Source organism: Passer domesticus, chromosome 7 (assembly GCF_036417665.1).
Source record: "Passer domesticus isolate bPasDom1 chromosome 7, bPasDom1.hap1, whole genome shotgun sequence".
NCBI classification, from domain to species: Eukaryota; Metazoa; Chordata; class Aves; order Passeriformes; family Passeridae; genus Passer; species Passer domesticus.
Genome location: NC_087480.1, coordinates 48,406,366 through 48,432,902, shown reverse-complemented (window position 1 = coordinate 48,432,902; position 26,537 = coordinate 48,406,366). Strand labels below are relative to the sequence as shown.

General features: G+C 36.9%; 1 protein-coding gene across 6 annotated transcripts; it reads left to right on the top strand.

The window, feature by feature from the left end:
* Window positions 1–140: 140 nt before the first annotated feature.
* On the top strand, window positions 141–26,537 carry DNAI3 (dynein axonemal intermediate chain 3). Of its 6 annotated transcripts, none has more exons than XM_064428432.1 (23): window positions 141–198; window positions 5,640–5,723; window positions 6,001–6,039; window positions 9,311–9,492; window positions 10,034–10,138; window positions 10,966–11,103; window positions 12,547–12,746; window positions 12,998–13,114; window positions 13,792–13,976; window positions 14,898–15,022; window positions 15,124–15,213; window positions 15,651–15,770; window positions 17,174–17,302; window positions 19,250–19,323; window positions 19,932–20,079; window positions 20,830–20,917; window positions 21,594–21,721; window positions 23,067–23,130; window positions 23,490–23,620; window positions 24,309–24,357; window positions 24,767–24,855; window positions 25,585–25,718; window positions 26,311–26,537. In XM_064428432.1, the coding sequence occupies exons 2-23, from the start codon at window positions 5,654–5,656 to the stop codon at window positions 26,315–26,317; spliced, it is 2,412 nt and encodes an 803-aa protein (XP_064284502.1). In that variant the 5' UTR covers window positions 141–198; window positions 5,640–5,653; the 3' UTR covers window positions 26,318–26,537. The 6 variants fall into 6 exon arrangements, with proteins under 6 accessions (XP_064284502.1, XP_064284501.1, XP_064284500.1 ...); XM_064428431.1 differs by having other exon boundaries at window positions 24,764–24,855; XM_064428430.1 differs by having other exon boundaries at window positions 24,153–24,357.

Below are 26,537 nucleotides of genomic sequence, written 5' to 3'. Positions count from 1 at the left end.
CGCGCTCCAGAGTCCCGCCGGCGGCGCGTTTCCCGCGCATGGCATGCTGGGACGAGTAGTTCTTGTCTGCCGCGTCCCTGCAAGCTGCCACCGCGGGGGCGGGCTTGCAGAGCAGGGCGCTGATTGGCTGTCCGAGCCGTCAATCACGGCCGGTCCCGTCGCCATGACAACGGCGCGCCGCCGGGCCGGGCCGCGCAGGTAGGGGACAGAGGGCACCGAGGGGACAGAGCGCTGTGGGAGCGGCGAGCGCTGCCCGAGCCCCGCGGCACGGGCAGCAGCCGGCAGGGCACAGCCGCTGGCGCCCAGCCCGCCGCTGCCCCGTGCGGCCGAGCCGCCTCCCCAGCGCCCGCCCCGCTGAGGGCCTGAGGGGAGCTGGGGCTGCGAGCGCTGCAAACCCCCCAGCCCACACGGCATCTCGGCCAGCCAGCTCCCACAGCTCGGAGACGAGAGGGTTATTTCTCTTACCTCTGCTTAAACAAGTCTTATGTCAATTTTTACAATATGGCATTTCTGTTTCAAAAGTAGCAACATATGTTGCTGTTTGGTTCCTGGCAGGACCATGTTATGACAACTTCTATGTCATACTTAGTAACTTTCTAAGTACCAACCAAACTGTTACAATATTTTAGTAACATAGACAAGCGGTACTGGCTCAAACCAGAAGTTCTGTTCGAGTAAGATAATAGTAAACCATATTTCCACTCTTTCCTCCTTTTTTTTTTTTTTTTTTTTGATTTGTGGTTTAATTTCTACAGGCCTATGTATTATCATTATTTTTAGTAGCCCTCAATTTTTCATCTGTCAGTTTGCCCTGTTACATTCTGAAATTGTGTGCTTCTGGCAGCAGTCCTGTCCACGGGCAGCATATTTTCAAATGCACACACTTATTGTGCAATGAAAGCCTTGTGCAGTCCTGTTGTTTGTTCCCAGTTGTCTGTTCCACATCCGTAAGCTCATGTGATGCCAGCTTGATCTCGTGTTAGGACCATGAATCAGCATCTCCTGGTCACTTTCTCTGTGTCCCTTGTGATTTCACTGACTTCTATCATATCGTTTTCAGGCTAAAAATAATCCTAGTTTATTCCCAGTGCAAAATATGTTCTATGTCTTCAATCATCCCCGTTATACCTTTTCCAATTTTAATCTATTTCTCTTCGAGTAAAAGAAAGGTGAGAACCAGAACACAGTATTAGCCAACATCCTAATGAAGTTTTCCACTTTGTTCTCTTATGGCTTTATTATTAATTCTCAACCTAATTTTACACATATTGTACTTACCATCCCAGATACTGTAACTACACCTACTGGTTTCTATCAAATAACAAAATCAACACGAGGTTCAAGTAAGCCCGACTTAATGAAAAGTTGTAAATGTGAAACCAGGTACATTCAAATTGAAGTCTTTATATGCTGAAATGATTTGGCCATTGCCAAAACTTCAGCTTTACTCCCTACAACTTATACAGTGAAGTTGTGTCCAAATATGCACAAGGATTATTAATAATTTTTAATAATTTTGTATTGTTTGCTCTTTGTATAGAGCAAAATAGAATAAATTTAATTAAAGACAACATTGCATGTGAAATTCTGGAGAGACAAAGTAATTTTCAAGATGGTATTTTTAACAAGTTCCTAAATGTTTACCAACAGAAATGAGTTTTTTAGCTTGCTACTGATACAACAAATTAAGCAATTAGCACATGGTTTTAATCCTTTCCTTGTAGTGCTTTTGTAAAATGGACATGCATCCAGTTCTTCTGTCATTCCAAATTATAGTAAATTACAGTCCTAAAATAGCAATGTACACAAACTTGACCTTAAATCATTCAATTAGGCAACTAATGAATCATTCTGTGTCCTCAAATCAGGTGACATCTTTTGCAGAACTGATAGCTAATTAGTTTTTTGCCTTTTGCAGAACCTAGCAACTTCACGGACTGGTTTTTAGCTGTAAATGTTTCAGTACATTAAATGATTAGGAGAACACTCTGATCTTATTTTTTCTCTTAAGCCTAATGTTCAAAATATTAGAGCCATCTGTAAACAAACTAGGCTATTAAATTTCAAACATAGTTGTCAAATATTTACCCAGATTTTAGCAATTACATAATGTAACACTGTGTTCTACTGGAAAACTGCTGAAAAACTAGACTGAACATAATTAATGAAATCTAAATATTACTTACTTTCTAAAAATTAAATTCATGGCAATATTTATGACAATTCTCAAAAGCTATAATTTTATATAGACTTCACACTCTTAAAATTTTCAAATTATGTTAATTTAAATGTTGTTTCCAACCTCTCCTCAATCATAGAATCATGAATTTTTATAAGCAAAATGGAAAGGCATAATACATTTGTGTGTGCTTGACAAGTCCTTTTTAAATTAGCAGTATAGAAATACCCTAGAGAGAGAGAGAGTAGGAACTAAGCATGATTAAAAAATTAATCATTTTGGTCACATTTTCAGACAGTCCACTAAAATAGAATGATTTTTTCATGGCTTTCTTGATAGCATTTAGTATTTTGCATAAAAACTTAGGGTGAAAAAAAAGCAAATCCCCAAACTAAGAGGTAACTACTGAAAATAGTAGCTTTTGACTTCCATATTGGAACTTTTGTTCTTGTATGCTTTTTTGGAAGAGGTGAGGTACACAAGGCTTCTCCTCAATACATATTTGAAAGTTTGGTGTGTGTGTTTCTTGAAGGCAACACCTAGAGGTTACCATATTCCTGTGTAAAAACCAGCTTTGCATCCAGGCTTTGTAAATGGCTGTGGGCCTGGTTATGCTTCCAGGGAAGTTTGTGGAAGCTTTCTCTGCAGGCCTTCCCTGTTTCCTGACCACTGACCATCCCATGGCCACGGGAGGACGGAGGGGCAGGGTGATACAGTGCTGGGGATGTTGTAGGGGAGGATAAGCAGTCTGTAATTTTCTGTCTGCTTTCCAGCTGGGAGGCCCTGTGCACCCCAAGGGAAGCACCAACAGCCCCAGTGACTGCTCTGTTCATCTGCAACCCCTAAACCCTTAAATCTGCACCTTTGTATCAACAATGCAGATACAGGCACCAGGCACTGACACCAGCTTCCCCACCACGGCCCTTCTCTCTGTACTGCTGCAACCACCTCTGTACCTCCTCCTTTCAGAGAAGGAGGAGGAACTGATTACTGGGACACCATTTTCAAGAGTTTTAACTGTTTTTATAGGTAAAACATGCTTGAAATCCATTGAAAGGAAAGGGATGTTTTTATTTGCGAGTTACTTTACTAAACATAGGATGTGACTTATGTCAGCCTTCTCAGTGTTTCCTCCATTCATGTGACTTAGAGATTAGGATACTCAGAGGAACTCACTCAAAATTTCCAAACTAGCTTTGTTGCAGTGCATAATTATGAAATGGTGAATTAAAACGTTGTGACTGGAATATATATGAGATGGTTCATATTGTGCTTCAACTAATTTCTACAACAGCTGCCCTCACCTCTTACCCTGGAGGGCTGTCTCTCTTACACAGAGGCATAAATGTTGGTTTCAAATTAGAATAGTCACAGAACCTATTTACAAAATGTCGCAATTTTTGTATGTAAAGTATGCAAGAAGATAGATAAGAAACAGCTTTCCTTTTTAAATAAGGAAAAATTAGTCTCTTTTGACCATCTAAGTTATATGCACTCTCAGTGAGGTAGGTCAATAAGCTAAGCATACTGTATAGGCTCCTTTGAAAGATTATATATATATATCTATGAAAATATATAATTATACATATATATATATATATATGAAAATATATTGGCTTACACAGAACTATGTTAACAGTGTTTCTACTCCTGTATTTGACAAAAAGACTGTGAGAATGAGGTCAGAAAAAATTGCCAACTTTCTCCTTACATTCATTATATATAATTGGGGCGTGGGGGTTAAAAACATCATCCCATGCATAGCAAAAGTTTCAGAATTCTGAAACATTAATTTTCTTTGCATTGATATCACCATTGCTTTTTGGCCGAAGCAAAAGATTAAATTGCTACTATTCTTCAGACAAATTAATGAAGGGGACTGCATTTGCCATAATCAAGAGAGATTAAAGAGAGATATGCACTAACTTGCCATGGATGCAGCCTGCCCCCTGTGATCTGCAAGATCCAGTATGATACAGGAAAGAGTCTGAGGATTTATAGAGTATATTTTTCTACACTGACTGGAGTGCAAAAGAAATATGTATAACTGTTATAAGAGTGTCAGGCTGCTCACATTAAAGCCAACACCGAAATTTACCTTGAGTTCATGGGAGGCCAACATGTATCCAAACCTCAGCTATTCCATCAGGCTATAATCCATGACCCATATTTTGCCATCAGTGGCCATCTCCATGCTAAAATTTAGATCAAAGGCTAAGATTATATTGCTTGCTTCTGGAGTATTTTAGAACTGTGTTACAAAACAGTAGACCACTGTTTCTCAGTCTGGGTATGCCGCAGAAATTGCAAATGCACAGGCCACAGCATGTTTGTTTTAGCACTCACTATTTTTAGGCTGTTCATAAGGGAACCCTCAAGACAGAATATTTATTTTATAAACTCACCTTTTTACCTTAAGCATCTTGACAGTAAATGTGCTGTTCATGTGCACAGGCAGACAGGCTGTAGCTCCTGTAAGAGATCATCAGAAATATTTATGTCATGCCAGCGTTCCTGAAGGTGCCATCTCTTTCTGTCCTATCTGCATCTATTTTCCTCTTGTTATTGGTAAAATTGTGATAGCACCCAAATACCATAGGTGCTCTCTAGACATTTAAAAAACGGTTCTTCTCCCAGTCAGTTTACAGTCTTAAAAGTGTGAACATGGAGAGGGAGGATACAAACAAAGTGGGAGTCCCATTGTCCTCACGCCATCTGAACACCTCTGGCTCTTCAATATTAACATCAAGCATTTTTAACACTGCTAAGAGAATTTGGGACCTCCCGATTTAGTTGTTCCACCGGCTGCTATGTGAGCACCTCCCACATGATGGTGCTGTCCAGCCTGAGCAGCGGGCAGGCTGAACTGCATTTCTTCTTGCCATGGCACTGAGTCTTTCCTGCCCTCCTGTACTAACCCTTTCTCCAGATATTGGGATGAAGGAGGGCAAATGAAACAGGAGCAGCCTTCTGTACAATAACATCTCCTGCTGTGTGGTTGCTACATTTAATCAGGCATACATCTTCTTCCCAAGCTTGTCCTCCGCAGAGCTACACTGAAAAATAAACTGCAAATAGAAATGCTTTGTGCAGCTGAGCAATGGTTTACACTTACAAACACTGGGACAAACATTTATAACTGGTGAATTTTCACCCATGCTCTTCCCACTTTATCTCAGGTCCTTAGCTTTCAGTAAGGGAAACCTCTATCCTCATCTAACCTGCCACTGTTTTGGACAGTGTTCATTTTTAAATGCCCTGGGCAAAAGAAGTTTTTCCATCTATTACACATGATATGAAAATACAGCTTATGATTTAAAACTATGACACACACCTTTAGCTGCATATGAAAATATTATTATAATGATAAGCTACATAAAGTCATGGATGAAATTTTCACTCATACATGGTGCATTCTGTTGTCTATTTAAAATTATTAATGACACATATCTTTCTCTAGAGAAATCTGAAAAGATGCCAAAAAACCTCAAATCCAGCAAGACTGCCTTGAAAGTTTCAAAACCAGCAGCAAAGAAACAAAAAGGTAAAACAAAGCTAAGGAATTGTGAAAAGGAAAAAGAAACACATCTTGGTATGTAAGGTACAGCAACAATAAAACAAACAGCAGCCTGGGCTCACCTTAATTATTAGATCTTAATTATGAGATCTACCTTAATTATTTTGGCCCCATGCATTGAAAAAAAAAAAAAGATGAGATCAATTAGAATATGCTATTTTATATAAATATCTGAGAGAGGTAAAATTACTCATTATAATTCTGTTACCAACACTACTGATAATATCATGTCATTATATTTCAGGTAAAAAGGATGAAGCTGATCTTTCTATGGCCTGTGTAGGTAAGTGCTATGATGACTGAGCTATAAAGTAGTAGTTCTGGAATACTCAAAGCATTTTGAAGCTTTAGTGTTACTAATGCAGGGAATAAAAAGAAAATAATTTTTTATTAATGGGAAAAAATAGAAACTATTTAGAAATGCAGCTACCACAGTAGCTACATTGAAATTTAGAAATAGTTTAGCAATTGAAAGAAAAACATTATTTTTTTTATAATTTATTCATCTTTGATCTTTGTCAAACCATTATTAAATTTCATGAGAAGATTATTTTAGCATATCACTTGTGGTTCTTAATCACAGATACCAAAAGACATCGATGAGCTTTTTTTTTTTTTTTTTAGGGGAAAAAAGTTAACCATTTAAAAGTCACAATTAGCCTTATATTCAAGTAAAGTTCCAGTTTAAGCATGGCCATAATTAAGGGCTGAAATAATGCAATAATCCAAATTTAAATATATTCTTTTTTCTTAGACACCAAATGATTTCCAATGGTTTGTTATTTTCCGTATTTCTGGTTGTATTTTTCTTCTGACCCAGTTTGTGCAATTATCCCTCAGATATAACTGAAATTGATATTAAAGTAAAATTTATCTGTGGTTTACAGGAACAGTCCAAAGGGTTATCTTATCAATTGGCTTGTAACAATAAAATCTAAAACAGTGTGGCAAACAAGGTAGCTCTAAAAGAAACTGTAAATCACTTGTTTTCCTCCATAATCCTATGAACACTGGGTGAAAATTGTTCTCTGGTTAGCATCACCATAATGTCTAAGCTGCAGTTAATGAAAATGCACAAAAAGTGATCCCAGCGATGATTAAAGTGGTACTTTAAAAAGGTGTTTTCCGTGTTCCGGGAGACAGTTAGTAAGAGAGAACTGTACCTCCACCTACTGGCAAATAAGGTTAGAGCTCTAACAGCTAAAGCACTGGTAGGAACCTGGTGCTGAAAGCAGGAAAACAACACTGGTGTGAGCAAACACTGCCTGTGCAAGATTTACACACCGTGCACACACTCCTTAGGCCTGCAAGTGTTTTTTTATTTCTTCCTTGAAGTTTCTTGGTCTTTTGTGAAGTTCTCGTAGCACTAAGAGCTGCTGTTACAAATGATACAATTTACAAATACAAAAACAATGTGAAGCCTATGATCAGATGTTACACACTTTTTACTGAAAAAGAGCATTCAATAAAAATGTTTATAATGTAAGAACTCCAGTGTCAGCTCCTTATATTATAGATTCTGTTAAAAATAATATTCTGTAATATAGAATTTTAGTTCTTTAGATGGAAAGGTGTAATTTTAAGTCTGATCATTGATTTGTTTTTTTCTTGATCTTATAGCAATAGAGTTGAAAAAAATGCACTTAGTGTATCTGTCTTACTCTGTTTCCTCCTTAGTGATGTTCATTGTATTCTTGCTTAACTTTAATGCATGCTTGTATGGTTTCATCTGGCAATGAAACCTACATCTCTTTAAAAGGATTTTTTTCAGCATTAGCATTTGTGCACAAGGCTGTACACATGATTCAGCATTTAAAAAACAGCACCATAAAAGCTTATTGTTAAAACAATAATGTCTAAAGCAACCATTACTCCTGGCTGGGATTTTTGAGGTCTGGTGTTAGCAACAGCGAGTTTAGACCAGACGACTTGGAGGTCTTTCTCAATCAACATCCCTATGATTCTGTATTTTTTGGAAGCATCCACACAGAAATCCAGGAAATCTCCAAGATATCAAAAAGGAAATTAATGCAATATTGTTACAGCTTGTGATGAAAGTGAACTAATAGCTGTGCATGCTGCAGATTGTATAGGCTATGAAATAAGTAGAGGGCACTAAGTAATCCATACTTGGAACAGTGTAGCATGCACCAGAAACATCAGGCATGCCATTAATTTTAGTGATGACTATGGCAGAGCAGATGCAGTGGAGTAGCAGCACTGACAGATTTTAAAGGATAAATGTCAGATTCATCAAACATAATGTATTATGTGATAGGATTATGCAGAGATTAAGGAGGATTTATCGTTTTGTGAGTCCTTGCTGGCTTAGATTAGAGATGACTTCTCAAAGCATGCTGACAGAGCTGGTCACAATCATTATTTGAGGTACGTTAACTTCTCTTCAAGGCATGCACAAAGAGGAAAAGCCCCACAGGTGCTGGGAATTAAGAGAAAATACTAAGTAATTTAAGCTAAGAAAAGAGACTGAAACAAAGACATCAGCCATTATCACAACAGCTAGCAAATTTCAGTACAGTAAAACAGCATGCAGTATACACATCCCTAAGTCTTTTAGTTTCCAGTTCACCAAAAAGATGAACATCTGCTAACCTTCTCAGGCAAAAATGTAGTGGCCTTCATGAGGAATGCTCTTCCTAGGGCAGCTGAGACAGAGCATGAGTCTGCTAGCAGGGCAGTGTACAAAGGAGGAGTCTCAGGGGCAGGATTCAGCTAGGTGGGCCTAGAGTGATCTTAGCCCCTTAGAGCTGTAAGGCAAGCTGGGGACAGAAGAAAGACCAGCATTACATCCATTGCAGTAAGAAGCACTGCATGTTATCCTCAGATTGTGTTTGCAGAGTGCAGCTGACAGGTCTCAAACTGCATCCAGCCTCCCCCACACCAATGAAGATATCCGTGCTAGCACAAAGATAAGAAATATCTTGTTCTGAGTTAATATGAATGAGCCTAACAGACATCATGTGTGTAGAAAACAACAGCTATATATATTTTCCAATGAAACTGAAAATAAATATCTGACTATAATCTCAGTGAGCTTGCTTTAGTCTCATTTGATTAGTGAGAAATAGTCTCTCCTGCACTCTGAACTCAATGGGAGCCAGATGAAAGTCCAAGATCAGAAAAGCATCCTTACCTGGGAGAAGCCTCACCTAGATTAAACTTTGGCTTAATATGGAAGGGTATTTATTCAAAGGCTTTAAGTCTGAACCATGCAGTTTTGCCCTTAATATATTAAAACCAATCCCATTAAATATTTTTCACTGAAGTTGTTAATAAACTGTTCATCAAGAAGAAAAAAAGCCACCCATACCAGGGAAATCATATTCATTATGTGCAAAATGTTGGGTGGAGTATTTTCAAAGATAAATAAAATAAATATAATTTGTATTTCATGCCTTCCAAAATACCAAAAACAAAGCAGAGAGATTCAAAGGCATTATGCTAGAAACAGTAAAGACACAGTGTTATCAAAGTATACATGCATGTTTGAACAACACTCTGAAGTTATCATGCAATTTTGCTTTTTTTCAAAGGCCACCCAGAAATCTTTCCTTTACATTTGACTGCAAAGACCCAAGAAATTTTTAGCTGCCAACCTGATGAAGATGTCACAGAAGAAATTTTTTTCAAGTGTATTAAAAAAGAGGATATAATTCAAGACCTGAAAACAAGAGCTAAATCTTCTGATTTCCACCTTCTCAAAAAAGTCATTCTAGTATGTAGCATATTTCATTCTCACTTTAAGACTTATGCTCTCAGAGTGTCCATTCTTGTGAAGAGTGGGTCTGTTCTTGTTTGACTCTGTGTAAACAAACTGGTGCTGTAATATCTGAGTGCTAGAGGTCATGGACTGTTGTTGACTCAAAGTTTCTCATGGCTTGCCATGCATTTTTTTTTTTACTAACTTCAGATTGAAAATATGCTAAAAGCAACATATATTACTTTTGATTCTGTGAACTGACAGAGCTCCACATATTTGGCTTCCCATAATTCATGGCCTATTTATTGAGAATCATTAAAACAATTTATTTTCTGTTTAATTGTCTGTATGAAAGATTGGTTTTGTCCCAGACTTATTTTTATTACAAAATAAACCCCATCTATTCCTTTCATGTTGGCACATGAAATTTTCTGCTAAGAATACAAAATTAACCCAACCTACTAAACTGGTGATAGCTTTTCTAGTCACAACTTTATGTTTGTTTTGAGTATTTTTTGTTTTCAGTTTTCCACTATTTTTTTTTTCATTAAAATAGGAATATCCAGGGGAAGAACTCTTGGTAGTTTTTGATCCAAGCTTCCAGTATGGAGAGAACTTTTATATTGTTGCTTCTGAAGAAGCCAAGGAAAACTTTCTAAAGGTAAAATCCAACTATACCAGAGCATTTTTCTCTCTATAAATATTTCAGAATCTAGTCTCAAACAAAGATGTCAGGAATGGTATTGTTAAGCACCCAGTATTTCTCTAATGGTTAAGCTGATAATGGAAAAATATGTGTATCACTGTAAAAATATATTTTATTCTGAGAAGGGCTAAATTAAGGTTTTGCATTTTGCATCAGAGGGCCAGTATAACCCCCACTGCTGCATTTTTATCAGAAGCATTCATTTTCTCTGCCAATAATCAGGTTTCTCAGACATAAAAATAACAGAAAATAAATATATAGAACGTTTTCAAAGAAGTATTATACTTATTTTTCATAATATCTATGAATATATTCTTCAAAACATGAAAATGTTCTTGAGCTCTAAATGGCTCTAGATAAATAGAACTTGTTCACTGTAGGAGAATGTTTATAGAAAGATTATATAATTTTTCAATATGAGTTTGCCATCCAGCATCAGGGAATCAGGAGAAACAAAAATTAAGAAAAGTAAAATGCTGTTCCAGTCTAGAGGACCTAATGGAAAAAATCACTATAAATTCTTTTTATATAAAATTATTTGCTTTCAAGACAACAGTCTCACTTTAGTAGTTAGATATTAAATATTATTAGAAAATGCTAATGCACAAATGAACAGGACCTAAGCCAGCCCTACACTGGGCCACAGTATACTCAGACTCACTGCACTGAGACAAAAGTAAAGAATGTGTGAGTGAAAACTGAAACATGTGTTTCTAGTTAATACTTACATTTCAGTAACAAATTTTTGAAAAAGTAACATTTCTCACTGTTTGATATCACAGTCTTTAGCAGCTGCTGAAGAAAAAGAAGAAACAGAAGAAGAAAACATTGAGGAGACTCCGGAAGTCCACAAACCTTGGGTTTCCCTTGGCAGTGAAAAGGAAGTTGAAGAAGAATCTGTTAAAGAAAGGGATACAAAGGTCAGAATCAACAGATGTTAGTCAATGAAATAAATATAAACCCCCTATGTTTATTTTAAGTTCTTTAAAAAAACAACAAGTCAGGAAATTGGAAGCTGCAATCCTTGTGTTTCTTGAGGTCTTTCAAGAAAACTAACAGAGAGAAAAAGAGAAATAGCTAAACTTTTAAGAAAAGCTGAAAGTGCTGCAGAAACTTTTATTTTGAGCTCTGTTCTCTTTAAGTCTTGCAAATTAGGTATGTATCACCACCTTGGACATAACTACTTTTTAAGGTTTAAGGTCAGAAGTCCTGATCATCTTTGATCACTGGCACCTCTGCCACTTTTTGCTCAATTTACCAAGTGGCCAGATGACAATGGCAGTCATTGCTCTGTTTCCATGAAGCTCAGTGAAGTGTTCTACTATATGAATGGCATCTAAGTAGCATGCAACAGTCTTTAAATATCCACAGGTATTACAAGCTGACTTTACAGGACATATTTGATTAATTACATCTACAGATTATATATGTATATATAGAGAGATGATGATATGTCCAAAAACTAGATCTACTCACCTGATTGGTGATGTATGGGGCATCTCCAAGTATCCAACTGTCCATGAATGATTTTTACTCAGTACCTAAGTCCCTCTTCAGGGAAGACTGGCTAAGTTTTGATAGCTCTCAGCAACTGAACATCTTGCTTACACCTAAAAAGATGTCTGATTGCTCTAAAACTATTTCACAGTCATTCAATTTAATACAGTCCAAGAATTCTGTATTTCCCATTCTGTATTGTTGGCAAGGTCCACTTAAAAGTATTTTTAGCTTCCTTTCCTTTCCAATTCTGTGGGAGGTGCTGGGAAAAAGTACCTGGATATGAAACCAAGACAAACCAATACCTCTCTACTGCCCAAAATCAAGCACCTACTTCTCTTTGTGAGCAGAAGTCAAGACATGTCCCTTCATCCTTCCTAGTTCTCAACATAAGGAGACTCCTCTGAACTTTTCTGCATCTTCTTCAAAGTACTTTTCTCACCCTAGGCACTGCAGAGGAAGTTGAAATATCTCTCCCAAAGTTAAGAATTCCACCAAGAGGGAAGAAGTGAAAATTAGGTCTTGGAAGCCCAATTCAATATTATATAAGCCTTCCTGTAAATCAATCTTTTAATTAAATGTGCAGTTTTGATACTGGATGAACTAGAAAATGTAATTCTCTTGTCCTACTAGCAGTAATCCAAAAATCTACAACTTCTAGTTTTACAAATACAAACCTGTCTTCTATTACATATGTAGTTTATTTATAAGAGCACTTCAGAATTTCAAAATGCAGAAATCTGAGTAAGCTTAACACAGAAAATGTTAACTGAACTAATTCTGCATTATATGAACACAGACATTTTAAAGCATGCATTTTCCAAAAGCTTTCTTTTCTGCTAGCCATGGGAATGTATCTTTTCCAGATTAAGTACAAGATCTCTCGAGTTCGCAGGAAGTTTGGTGCACCCATTACATTTACTGACAGGAATGCTGCAGATGAAAAAGACAGCTATGCTGAATGCACGGCCTATGAAGATGATACTTTCAGTATTAAAATGCTTGAAAGGGATGTGGGTGTGCAAATGGTTCCAAAACTAAGAGAAACTAGTACTCAGACAAAATGGTAAGCATGAGAAAACATTTATCAGCTTATTTATTAAGCTATGCACTGTTTCTTATCTCAACTAAAATTCTGGAGTTACTCAGTTACAAACCAATTAATAGAAAAATACTGGATGCTCTGTTTGCATCTTTTTTCTTAAATATTTTTAAAGTGTCTAGAAAAACTATATATTTTAATTTTACATATTACATAGGTTTCTGTCTTTGAAATGTTTTTTTATACTTACATTCAAATTTATTCCAATTGGGTAGGACCTATCCAAAAAATGCATCCACGCAGTATTATCCAAGGCAGTTGTCAAATGAAGCAAAAGCAGAGAGTCTGTCATCTGAGACCCTGAAAAATTTTCTTACAGCAGTACATTTAAGGTAAAATTATTTCAGCAGTACACTTGAAGACTACCTGAAATACAGAAAACCAGCAAGTACTCTTGTCTGAATGGATCATTGGTCTGGTCAAATACCAATTTTATTTTTTGTTTCTATATTCTTTTTTTCCTTTTTTATTATTGCAATATTAACAAAAAATAGCTTAAAACCTGCTTATATGAAAATAACCATGAAGTCTATGCTATGTAGATATGAATGTTGCTTTAAATAGATATCAGAACTCCTAAATTTGATAGTGGTACATCTTTCCAAACAAACTGCAAAGCTGACCTTTCAAGCACTGCCCACTCAAGCAGACAGTTGTGCTGTGAGCAAAGGTGCTGTCCCACCCATGATTATGCCCTTAACCATGTCCCATTGAGTGGGACAAGTCCTACTTAATGACATTTTTTGCACAAAGGATTGGACAATTGTTCTGTACTTGGTCCACAAAGAGCCAGAGTAAGATTCTTGATAGAGTAGCTATTTCTGTTTAAACAGAAGATGGTTTCCTTGCAGTGATACATCACTGAGAAATTAATACTTGATTTTTTAACTAACGTAATCATAATTTTGTGAAAAACAGAAGTCACCTCTTTACAGAAATATTTGTAATTCTACTCTTGAGTAGTCACATCTGGATTATTGAAGTGTTAATTGTTCTTTTCACAAAACAGAGTGGAAATTGCACTGCAGCAAAATGAAATTATGAACGTTTTCTTTGATGACTGGAAGGCCCTAGCAGATGACCAAGAAGAAGGCAAGCCAGATGTTTATCTTAAAGAATACCAGTCATTTACAGATGTGCAGTATCTCAAGAACAGAACCATTAGCTGCGTTTGCTGGCATCCAACCATTTATGGTAATGCAGTTACAGTACTGATTTGAGTTTTCAGTGATGGGTATTATATGACAGCTACAAAATATGCATCTTTCATAAAATCATCAGCTTTCAAATTTAAAAAGAAATCAAAACTGATTTAGTACTCCTGTTTGAATTGCCATTTTGAGGGAAAATGAAAAATGAGACAAATTTTTCGTAGAATTCATATGAGCCATGCAAAATCCTTTACCCTAATGTACAAGTGGAGATTATAGGTAAGAGAAATTTCCCCCCACGAGGCTCATTTAAGCAGGGTTGTGGTGCCAGACTCTTCAGATGGCCCTGCATACCAGTGTGCTTGTGCCCATGCCTGGCTGTCATAGCAAGCCTAACACTGGTGGGGAATGTCACAGCCACAGCAGGACACAGCTCTGCCGAGTGCCACGGAGCATCACAAGACACACAAAATGTCAACTCCTGCTCCCTGCTGTGCATTATTGCTCTGCATGGCCAGACCTAGAGGCACAATAAAGTCCTCTGTAAATGCCCCAGCTCCCAGCATACTACTAGCCAACACTGCAGCCTGAGTAAGAAAATTAATTGGGTTACAAAAATTTATTTTCATGGTGGGTGGCCAGGACTACATGTCTGTCACATCATTTCAGGTGCAGTATTACACCACTGAGGAGCACAAGCAAAAAGAGGAGTTTTGTCCTGATGCATAGGTTCTATGACTCATTTTAAAATAACCTAATGTTAACTGACAAAAATAGTCTTCTCAAAGCAGATCTGAAAAAAAAAAAGAAATATACATGGTTAGTTTGTTTGGGGTTTCTTTCCTGCTTGGTGGGTTTTTTCACTGTATTCAGAAGGTATAAATATAAGTAATTTAGGATAATTATCAATGTGTTGAAACTTGACTTGTCTCTTTTGAGAAAATTTATTTTCTCTTTTGATTAGGGATTATAGCACTGTCAGCAAGAGAGCAGCCTTTGTATGAAGAACAAGTTAACCTTTCTAATAAATCATTGCTACACCAGTCAGTTATACTTTTCTGGAGTTTGTTTGACCCTCTCTGCCTCCAGGTATTTAATCATGACTTTTAAATATGCCAAGTATTTAAATAACATGAGAACAAACAAACGGTGTGACTACATCTCAGCTATCTTGTTTTTCTTTTCTCTAGTTGGTGTTGAAGGCTCCTGAAGACATTTGCTGCTTTCAGTTTAGTCCAAGTGATCCAAATATCATTGCTGGTGGCTGTGCTGACGGACAGGTTTTTCAATCTTTAAAAATAAAATTGCACATTTCTGTATTTTCTTCCAGTATGAAAATAAGGGTGAAAAGATGTACTCAGCATCCATAGTAACACACAGACAGACAAAAGACAGATGTCACAGAGTGTTATGTTCTCTTATCCTGAACTGAAGCTGTGCCTGGTTATTCCACAGCTGAACCATTACCATAAAATGCTTTGTAGTACTGATAAATAGGTCAAGTTGTAAAGACTTCTTTTTAGAGACGAATGTAACCTTTCTTCTGATTGCATCAAGCTGAAGAGAAAATACTTTAAAGACTTAATAAATTCTAGTTCAGAGAGTGAATTTGTTCTGTTTCTCCAAACCTACACAATTTGAAAAAAGCATATTAATGCACAGCATATTAATACACATATACAAATATAATTTGTAATATACTAATTTATCATTGCAGGTTGTATTGTGGGATATTTCTAAACATGAAGAAAAGCTGGAAAGTACAAAGCCTGTTGCTGATGAAACCACTGACTCATCAGAGGGTGAGCCAAGAGCAGCAGCAGCAGTGGTTACTGAGGTAATTCCAGGGCTGATGGCTGCATGTGGTGTACAGGGGTTCCCCAGCACTGAGTACTGGCAGCACAGAACAGCAGCTGAATGCTGGGCTGCATCCAAAGCAGTGTGGCCAGCAGGGCAAGAGAGGGGGATTCTGCCTCTCTGCTCTGGTGAGATCCCACCCTGAGCACTGCATCCAGCTCTGGTGCCCCCAACACAAGAAGGACATGGAACTGTTGGAGCAAGTCCAGAGAAGGGACACACAGTTGATAAGAGCACTGGAGCACCTCCTCTACAAAGACAAGCTGAGAAAGTTGGGGCAGTTCCGCCTGGAAAAGAGAAGGTTGCATGAAGGCCTCATAGCAACCTTTCAGTATCTGAAGGGAATCTAGAGGGAAGCCAGAGAAGGACTCTTGGTTAGCAACCGTAGTGACAGGACAATGAGTAGTGGGTAAAAATTAAAAGAGAGGAAATTTAGGTTAGATATCAGGAAGAAATTGTTTACTTTGTGAGGGTGGTGAGACAGTGGCTCAGGTTGCCCAGGGAGGCTGTGGATGCCCTGACCCTGACAGTGTTCAAAGCCAGGTTGGATCAGGCCTTGAGCAACCTGGTCTAGTGGGAGGTGTCGCTGTCCACGGCTGGAGACTGGGACTAGATGATCTTTAAGGTCCACTCCAACCCCTTAACATTGTATGATTCTATGAAATGAAGATAACAGCTGTTAATATGGTAAATGCTTCTGTTTTAAGTACATTGCAGTGTATCTGTATGTCTGTGGAGGAAAAACAGGAGAGGGTATCCTGACTCAAAAGAGAGGAGTAGATAATCTTTGCAATGAGACGCTAGAAAGGATAAGAAATCTGATGAGTTCATGAAATCAAACCATTATCACAATTATCATGGTATAATTTCTACTTGTTAGTACAGCTTTAAAAGGTTTACTGCATTTTGTGCAACTTATATTTCAGTGAGTCTGTTCTTTAATGGGCACCAATACACCCTCCACTCTTACCTTACAAAGCCTGTCAAATACAGATATTGTTTGTTACTGAAAGCAATACTGAAAGTATTCTAGATCTTTATGAACAGAGAAAAGGTAGCTTGGAAGATGAGAAGATGATTTCAGTGGAAAAAGACAGTAAGGAGGATAAGCAGAAGAAAGCCCTAAGAGGAGAGGAGACTTTAATGATGTCTGTGTGTCTGTGGAGGCGTGTTGGAAATCTTTTTAGTGCTTTATATCCAAAGGCCTGTTTTGATGATTTTTTTTTCTCAAATGGAAGGTATTAGACCCCTAAAAAGTTCTATAAACTGATCTGAAATACATTAAAAATGTTAAGAGAATGCAAAGTAACCTTTTATTCTTTGATAGATCTACTATTCTATTTTGAAAACACACGAAGATATCTTTTCTTAAAACATTTCTAGCCATTACCTAAGCGAGTCCAGCAGAGCAGTACAGAGGCACCTCTAGTGAGACACTGTGCAGCCTCTTCCACACCATATTGTCACACAAAGCCAGCAACAGATGTACAATGGCTACCATGTAACATTGAGGTGAGTTTAAAAACTCATTTCTCTTCTTTTTATTGCTTTTCTAATATATTAGTTCAGAAATCCTAATGTAAACTCAAGAGAAAATACTAGAGTTAATTATTTGTATCCATTATTTCCCACTGCATTTAGTAAATACTAATAATCTGGTGCCTCTTGTGTTCACTGTGCTTTACAACTGTGCTGCACTCTCAGTCTGATATGAATCTGCTAATACTGGAAAAAATTTCCTTAACTTTAAAGACAAGCATAATTCAAAATTATAGCAAGCTTTCCATGTTTAAAATGTATTGAATTTCTACTATGAGCAATCTAGCCTGTCACTAAGAATTCCAAGAAATAACTTCAATACCTAAACATCTGGATACCCAAGAATGGCATTATTGTACTCACCTTAATTTTTCTAGATGCTGCCTGTCTACTCAAAACTTACTTTTTTCATTATGGTTTTAAAGCTCCAAAGCACCTACAGTCTATAGGAACACTGGGTGCTGATTTACTATCAAAGTATTGCAAATGGTGCTAAATTAATCTGAAATGCAAATGGAGTCAAATGCAAAATAATGACACTGGAAAAGCAGGCCAAGAAGAAGAAAACTGAAATCTTTAAAAGGTTTATGGAAATTATATATCAATAAATTTTTGAAAAAGTAAAGTAAGACTTCACAGATACTACAGTCCTTAGTGGAATTTCCAGAAAAGTGAGAAAAGGGGCACACATATACCATCAAATGTCAGCTGATCCCACTGTTCATCATTGTTTTATACAGTAATAGTCATGGATACTAACTAGTACCAGATGTAAATCATGAAGAAAGGGATTGGATAGCAGAACATTGTTGTGGTTTTTGTTGTTTGGGTGGGGTTCTTTTTAGCCAAAGTTTAGGCTCAGAAGGCTGTTTTTGTCTTCATCTGGGATAACAGATACAGGAGACCCATGCTTAATAAATTACACTGACAAAGGAGTCCCTTTGCCAGTATTTAGCAACATGTACTGGGACATACTTTTTGTTATATAAACATGGAATATGTGTCAGCCTTTGCACAACATAGCATTTTTTATGACACAGTTCATAAAATCGGTGGTTTTATAATTACATATTAATGAAAAATTATTCAAAGTTATATCCAGAATCTAATTCAGCTATGCCTGCCTGTATTACTACCATTGTGATTCCAGGTAAACAAACTCATGAATGGAAATTAGAGTAGGCCTAATTTGGCTTTAAAAAAATAGCTAAAATTCTGCCACATACTTGATAAGTACAGTTTTTGCCAAAATATGTTTGTTTTTTACATACTGGAAGTTAGATTTGAGTAGCCTATAATTCCTTGTTACCTCTGACACTTTTCCTTTATTTTCCTGAGTAATTAAAACTAATTTGGTATAAACCAATAACTACCTGGTAAATGATAAATAGTATAAAACCTGCAGAACCCCACATACACAAACTAAACTATAAATAATTAACATTTGAAGGCACCACTGCAATCTCACAGTGAGGTCCAGCCAAGTGATAATTTAGGATAGATGACCCATAGTGTAAACTTGGCAAAGGCACATCACTCCCACTACACTGAACTGTTGGAGATAAATTTCTTAATTACTGGCTCTTTGGTTAAGCTGCATAAAAGAAGTTACAAACATGGCAAGTTAAAGAGGGCCTGACTTGCAGTGGTACCAGTAAATATTTATCCTGCTAAGTTAATTTAGAATTTAAGGTGTGTAGCAGGCAAAGCTGGTATCAGTTCACTTGAAGCATATTTGTAAAATATCTTGACTTTATAAATGCAAATTAATGAGCCCTGATTTTCAAACCTTAGCCAAGCAGAAACAGTGACTTAATTTCTAGTAGCCTGTTTTTTGTGTTGAAGTACTTACATATCAGAGTGTGATTTTTGTCTTTCTTCATCTTCTTCCCCTGTAATAATTATTACTGTTATTTTCAGGAAAACCAAAAGGGTGGTACTTCTGAAAACAAAGATGAAAAAAAGCTGCAGCTTGTAACCTGCTCCCCTGATTGGTATGTGCAATACATACTCTACAAGACATCTTCCAGGGTTCCAAATTGAAAGTATTTACCTGAAGTTAAGAACAGGGAAGTCACTGTAATGTCATACTTGAAGAGCACAGGTCTCTGAGCAACTCCTGTTAGAAAAGGGAGAGAGAGATCAGTAATGAGGAAAGATTCATTGGCTGTATCAAACCAGAACAAAAAGAACAATCAGAGGGCTGAAGATTCCAGTGAGCGTCAGCAAATTAATTGGTACACACAAAAATTGGGACTGATCTTCAACTTGAGTTACTAAATTACCTGCTAGAGCCTTCAGGAATTTTACGCAGGCAGTGCCAGTAAGTTCACCCAATAACTGTCCATAAGCAAACTGGATTAACATTATCTAGCTGCTTTGCTATAATAAACTGAGGAAAGGGTGAATAAAGAAATATATTTCATCATTTGCAAAAGAAGAAATTAATTATCTAGCCTTTGTCTGATTTTCAGAGTCTCTACTGTTATATAAAGCTTGAAGATAAAAGGTTAAAAAAACTCAAGCCTTAAAATTTAAGGAAAATTTCATGTAGCTGCAAACCAAAACACTATAAGATATACATTATACAATTATTTTGCAGCTCAATATTATTTTGGGCTATTCCTTCCATCGAACGTCGTGAACAATTTTTATCTGAGAAAATGAAGGAGGAGAAAAGATCTCGCATGCCCCATGATAATCCAAACACTGATGAGGACTTAGATCTCTCCTGGAAACCTCTTATAAAGGTAGTGTCCACAAATATAGAACACAGGGATCAAGAGATACTGTACATATGGCCAGAACTCCGTAGGAATGTATTTTGCTTCCCAACTCTATTTTTTCAGCAAATTGTGACTTCCTTGTGATTTTCTTTCGGATTATGAAATTAAATACTTCAATATTCCTTTAAAACGTCAATAAAATGCATTTTGAAAAGCTAATTCATGAGAAACAGCATGACTGCTTCTAAAAAACTGCAGTAGGTGCAAAAGCAGTTGTGTAAATATTGTAAGTTCCTGTCAACCTTTTCAGATGCTCTACTGTCTATCTCACTGGGTTCCAAATAGTGCAACATGGTCATGATCAGCAGAACCATAATTACTAGCAAACCAACATTCTCATGAAAACAGTCATAGCAGTTTGTGAAAAAAAAAAGTGAGGATGAAAACAATGTTAGGTAAGAAAAAGAAGTTATAATTTTAGGCATGCTGATCTGTGCTGCTCAGAATACCTGCAGCTGACACAGTTTTTGAACAAGCATGATCACTGGAGCTGGGTTGTTTAGGCTTTTTTGCTAGAAACAAAGAAAAATTCTTACAGGAAGAAGGTAACACAAACACCATTTTCCCCATGCTTGTATGTGAGGCAAAAAATACTGTTTGTGGAGTATTACAAACACACTGCAAAGATTTGTTCTATTACAGCAGAAAGTAATTTAGACTTGTACCTCAAAGATCTGACAAAATGGTTAAGCAAATGCACTTCTTTTTGAACAGATAAATCTGCGTGAAAGGGACAACAACACCGAGTATGGTCCCACGAGAATCAGTTTAGGGAAACTGCAGTATCGTTACAAACCCCCAGGTAATATTTTTATTACACCTTACAGAGGAAAATGTTTTTAATAAGCTTGTGTTTCAGTATATACATAATAAAAGCTGAGCAACAAAATACTGTATAGCTGAACACATCTGAAGAAAAAAATTTCTGAAGTATAGTGGTATTCGGTGTGTGACCTACATGTACTGACTATGAAGAGATGGACATGTAAAAATCCAAACTGAACAATTCCATATACACAGTGACTCTATCCAATTTCACTTAAAAGCCTATGCAAATCCCTCACCCAATCTCTTTATCCCTGAAACAATATGTCCTTTTCAGCCATTACAGAAAACTATTTTTAGAAACATAATCCATTCCCTGGAGCAGAGACGTTAGCTCCTGGTTGTGGCAGCTATGGGTCATGTGTAGGGGCAGCTCCCACAGGGACACTGGTGCTGTGCAAAGCTGGCACAGAACAGGATGGTGCTGCCCTAAGCACTGTCTGGGTATAAGGAGCTCTGACTTCAGAGCTAAAGCAATGGGGAGACTCCACCAGGAAACAGTAAACCTACAGAACTGCTGCTTTACTTGGCAGCCTTTCTTCATATCTCTTCTTGAAACTCCCCTTATCCACAAACTACCTTTACAAGACAAAGGATTTGCCTGGTCTAATAATTCTAGTGTGTAAGAAAAAGATGTCACTGTCATTTCCCAGGGAGGGCAAGATCTCGGAGCACACTAAGAGCACCCAAAGAGAGCCCATATACAGAGATGAGTGCTTTTTCAAGCAAAAATCTGGAACTGCTAGAGAATATATCCACAGACTTCTTTGTTGGAAATGAAGTAAGTGAAAATAATGTATTACCAATGAAAATGTTAATCCAAGATATCTGAAAGATTGAAGAGTTAAATAACAGTTTTCACACACAAATGTATGGACTTGCATGTTTTCTTCAGGTATAACTAAAAAGATCTCTCTGAACATGCCACCTTTTACTTCCACTTTAATATATTATTAATATTAATTAATTCTATTATTCATTAATACATTATTAATACTTTTAGCTACATGCTTAAAAATAATAAACCTCCAATATTCGGTAGACTGTGAACCCTTACTTCAAGAGCAGAATTAGAAGACATTTCCAAAATATGTTGAGCTTCACCACCTATTAGGAACCAAAGAATATTTCCTTATTCCAGAACACATAATATCAGTAATTTTTTTTAGTGTCTTCCCACATCATGTGAAAACATTTATTCTACAGTTTGCCCCCCGCAACTTAATTTCCCCTCTGGAATTCCAACTGTTCATAACCCGCTACCTACCCTATGCTACTAAAATTCATGGGTCTTTCCCAGTTCATATGAAAATGAAAATTAGGCTCCTAGCTACCTTTTAGCTTCCAGTCAGCTTTTCCCCAAGCAATGGAGCAAAGCATGAACTATCAAAACCAAACACCTAATTCTGCAGGAAGAGCTGCCGACATGCATCACGACAAGTAAAGCAGTTTTGGCAATTCATAACTGAAAGCTGGTAATGAAAACTATACTGTGTTTTCAGTCATTGGCTGCAAATTCAGGTTTTCATTTACTCAGATCATATTTAAGGATGGTGATGCCTTTCTCTGGTCTTAAAAATTGAGAGCCAGACAGGGTTAAGGGATAAGGGGTTTTTACCTCAGTATTTATAAGGAGCATTACTGGTGCACCACTTTGCCAAAGGCACACACGTGACAGATCTTGTATCAATTTATACCTTCCAAATTAGCTTATCCCCAGTGGGAGGCCTGGATGAATGGCATGATATTCTCCAATCTCAGGAATTCCCCCTGGATGGGCCAAATCTCCAGTTTACAGGATATGTTCTAGAGGGGACCTTTGTTTCCCAAGATAGTGTAGGGTTTTCCAGCCTTCTACTACAAGGCCTTTAGGATGTTTGGTCTCCTGGCCTAACACAACACTAGGACTATGCTAAAGTATTAGACTCAAGGAATTACAAGTATTCATGCTAAAAATACTGAGGATACATAAAACTTATATAAAAGGTATATAAAAGAAAAGGTAAAAAATCATCTTGGCATCAATGGTTATAATTAAGAAAAGTCCCAGCTTAAAAATAAGTCACTTTGAAATAAGCCACCAAGCTCTAACATTAGCATTTGCTTGATTTTTTTTGGCATTACAGGATGGAGAAGTTGTTTATTCTGAATGGAAAAAGAAAATTGATACTAATACAGCAAAACCAGTTAGTAAGTTCAAGTTTCTCAATACCTGTTTAAGCCTTAATATATCACTAACTTTAGACATAAATATTTTATACTTTATCTTTTTAAGGTTCTTGCTCATAGCTCTAATAGTCTCTTTCACTGGTAACACCTGGATTTAACAGTGCACCCTCAGAAGTGCAAGCACTGTAGCTGCCATGAGAAATAGCACAAAGATATTGGCACAAATCATGGAAGTAAACTAGATTTGTGGCAAATCCAATTCCTGTACCTTGTGAGTAAAAAAAAAAAAAAAAGTCTGATATCTTCCAGGGCTGTGGTAAGTCCTGCACTCTTGTTTCTTGATCCCTAAGGCACTATAACAAGCCTTTTTCCTCCATTAGGTCAGAAGCACTCCCAGAAATACGCTCTCCATACCGAAACTATCAACACTCTCCAGAAATCTCCATTTTTTAAAGACATCTTTCTAAGCATTGGAGGCCAGAAGTTTGCCATTTGGAAAGAAGGAGTTACAGTAAGTTAATCTAACACAGCTTTCCATCTTCACATCAGAAAACTATTTTAGATAAAGCTTAGTAAACTTCCCTTTTACAGAAAAAGTGAAGTGATTTTCTTAAATTCCAGCCTTGTAAAAAGCATAGCTTCCCATTCATTTCTCCTGCTAAGGAAATGCCTGCTGGACAAATCTGAAGAACTTGTATTTTAGGACAAGGTTGTTTCATCACATGAAAACAAAGAAATATGGGGGGTTTTAAGTGTCTCATGCAGGAATCCAGGTTAGCTGCACTTGAGAAAATCTCCAGACCACAGGTTTTAACAGCAGACAGACAGATTACCTGAAGAGACTGGAAGTGAGATACCAGGTTTTTTACTTCCCCACAATCCTTTTTATCTGCAGCAGGTAGCAGGAATTTTGCCATTGATATAATCTTTGTAATGGGACCATTTAAATTGTGAGCATTTTCCAAAGACAGAAAATCTGAAGCAGTGAACTGATAGTACTGTTTGATTGCCTGATCTATCTTTTGTTTTCAAAAAAAATTAAGAATGGACCAATCCTTCAGTCAAGCTGCTCTGCAGGAAGATACACTGCAGGACAATGGTCCTTAACAAGACCAGGAGTTTTCTTCATTGGCAGAGAAAATGGAAATATAGATATTTGGGACTTACTGAAGAAAACTCATGAGCCATCTCATTTCCAGAACATCTCCAAATCAACCATCACTTTCATCAGCCCCTCCAGTGCCTCAGGTATGTGGATGGTTGTGGTGGTTGTGCTTTACTGTGCTATCCTATTTGCAAAATGGCCTATGACTCTGAGGTACACAAATCTTATTACAAATGATCTTGTGTAAGTACATACTTCCATAAATTTAACAATGTACATACAAAAATGGATACTTCAGTTCTAAGTGTACCACCATGGCATAAAAGCAACTGAAAATATTTCATTAAAAACAGTCTGTTAAAAGAAAAACATTAAAGGGCTTAATAGAATAACAGAGAAAAAAGGTTGAGGGTCTTTTGCTGCAGTGAACAACAAACTAAAAAGACCAGAAAAAAAACAAACCCTCTGTAGTTTGTCTTTGGGTGGAGGTTCACGTTGCTGTTGGAATTTGGATTGTTTATACTTTTTTTTTTGTCAAATATCTTTCAGCAGAGCAGCATTTTCTGGCTGTTTCTGACAATCTTGGAGTTCTGCACATTTTGGAAATCTGTCAAACATTATGTCACCCTTCAAGTAATGAGGTTAGTAAGAATTTTTATTAAATCTCTTTGACACTTTATCCTGAAAACTCCAACACAGAAACAAGTCTGCCTAGACAAAAATGCCTTCAAATAATGGCAATTAATTTGAGATAAGTACAGCAATATTCTCCCAAGACCACCTGTAGCCAAGCTGGCTTTGTACAGAGCTTAGATAAGAGTCAGCTAAAGGAAATCTCTGTGATAGGTGGCAGAATTCCACTGTTCCAACCTGGCTACATGAAAACACAATTAAGAGGTCAGCATTTTTTGCCACATCCATAAAATTACACTTTTCATGCAGAAAAAGTGTTTTAGAGTGCATAGCAACATATATATACTGAATTCCTTTTTGAATTCAGTATATATAGTATATAATTTGGGTGCAGAATTATCAACCAAAGAACAGTCACTAATATTTAGACAATGTTCATTGTTACCAAAGTATTCACTGAAAATCACTAGGCTGTAGAACAGATTAATAAAAACTAAAACACAGAATCCTTGATAAAATAAATGCATAATGTACTATCAAAGTATAGTAGTTTATGGTTTCGTTGTGCCTGAAGTTGGTCATATCTTTGTATTGTTTTGCTGCAAACTACTGGGATAAATATATTTATACATTTATATATTTCCAATTTAGATAAAATATTAATACCATTCATATCATCAGCAAGAGATCTGTGTCTCTGAGCATATAATGACCCTTGTTTGCCACTGTGTTTACAGCATGCCAAGGTACTCGATTACTTGGAAAGAGAAGTCAAATATCTGAAGTACTGTGAAGAGGAGTTTGAAGAGTATCAAAAATTTCAAGCCAAAACAGAATTGAAATTGAACTGGAGACAGAGAGACAGAAAACAGTATGTTATACTTGGAATTAAGAACATTTTCTATGGTTCTTTTTATCTTTAAAATGCACCTGTATTTCTAGACAGGATTTTCCATGAAAAATCAGGATGGACATAATCAGAATTGTTTAGCAGCTCTTAATTTTGTATCTATAGTTCTTAAGAATGGAAAAGATGGTCCCAGTTCATGTGGTGCATTTCGTGGTCAAATGGACCCCCCATGAAAGAGCATTAGAGCTTATGGACATTTAACAACTACAAATTTGCTCTTCATTTTACACCAGTTTCTTGGTCAAAGAGTTACATTTTGTCAAGTTCCCTATAAACATTGCTCCTTCAAGTAAGGATGGATTCCAGCCTTCTATTCTTTACATACGAATTTTGCCTATCCATGCTTTAGTTACTTAGTATTATTAAACCATTTACCAAACTGTCATAATAACTAAACTGCCATTTCTTTGGTTGATTGATGAAGCCCATGGTGATGCCTATTTTCATTAATTTGTGACAGCACTGGCACAATCCACTGGAAAGCAATGGGGTCACATACAGGTTTCAAAGATTAACAGTGCATTATTGCCTGGTATGTTTTTTTTTCCTTCAGCATATGACTACAGAAAACAAAAGAAGAGATGGAGGATCAAGAAAATGCACATTATACCGTGTCGCTAGAGCTGGAGAAGCAGATAGTAATGGATTTAGAAACAAGGAATACTTTCCTCACTGGATGTTTAGAGCCCATTATCACCTTTAGAACCAGCAAGCTTCTTATTGAACCTCTCTTTCAGCAGAACATGTTTAGCTCTGGAAATAAAGAATCTTGCACTGAGA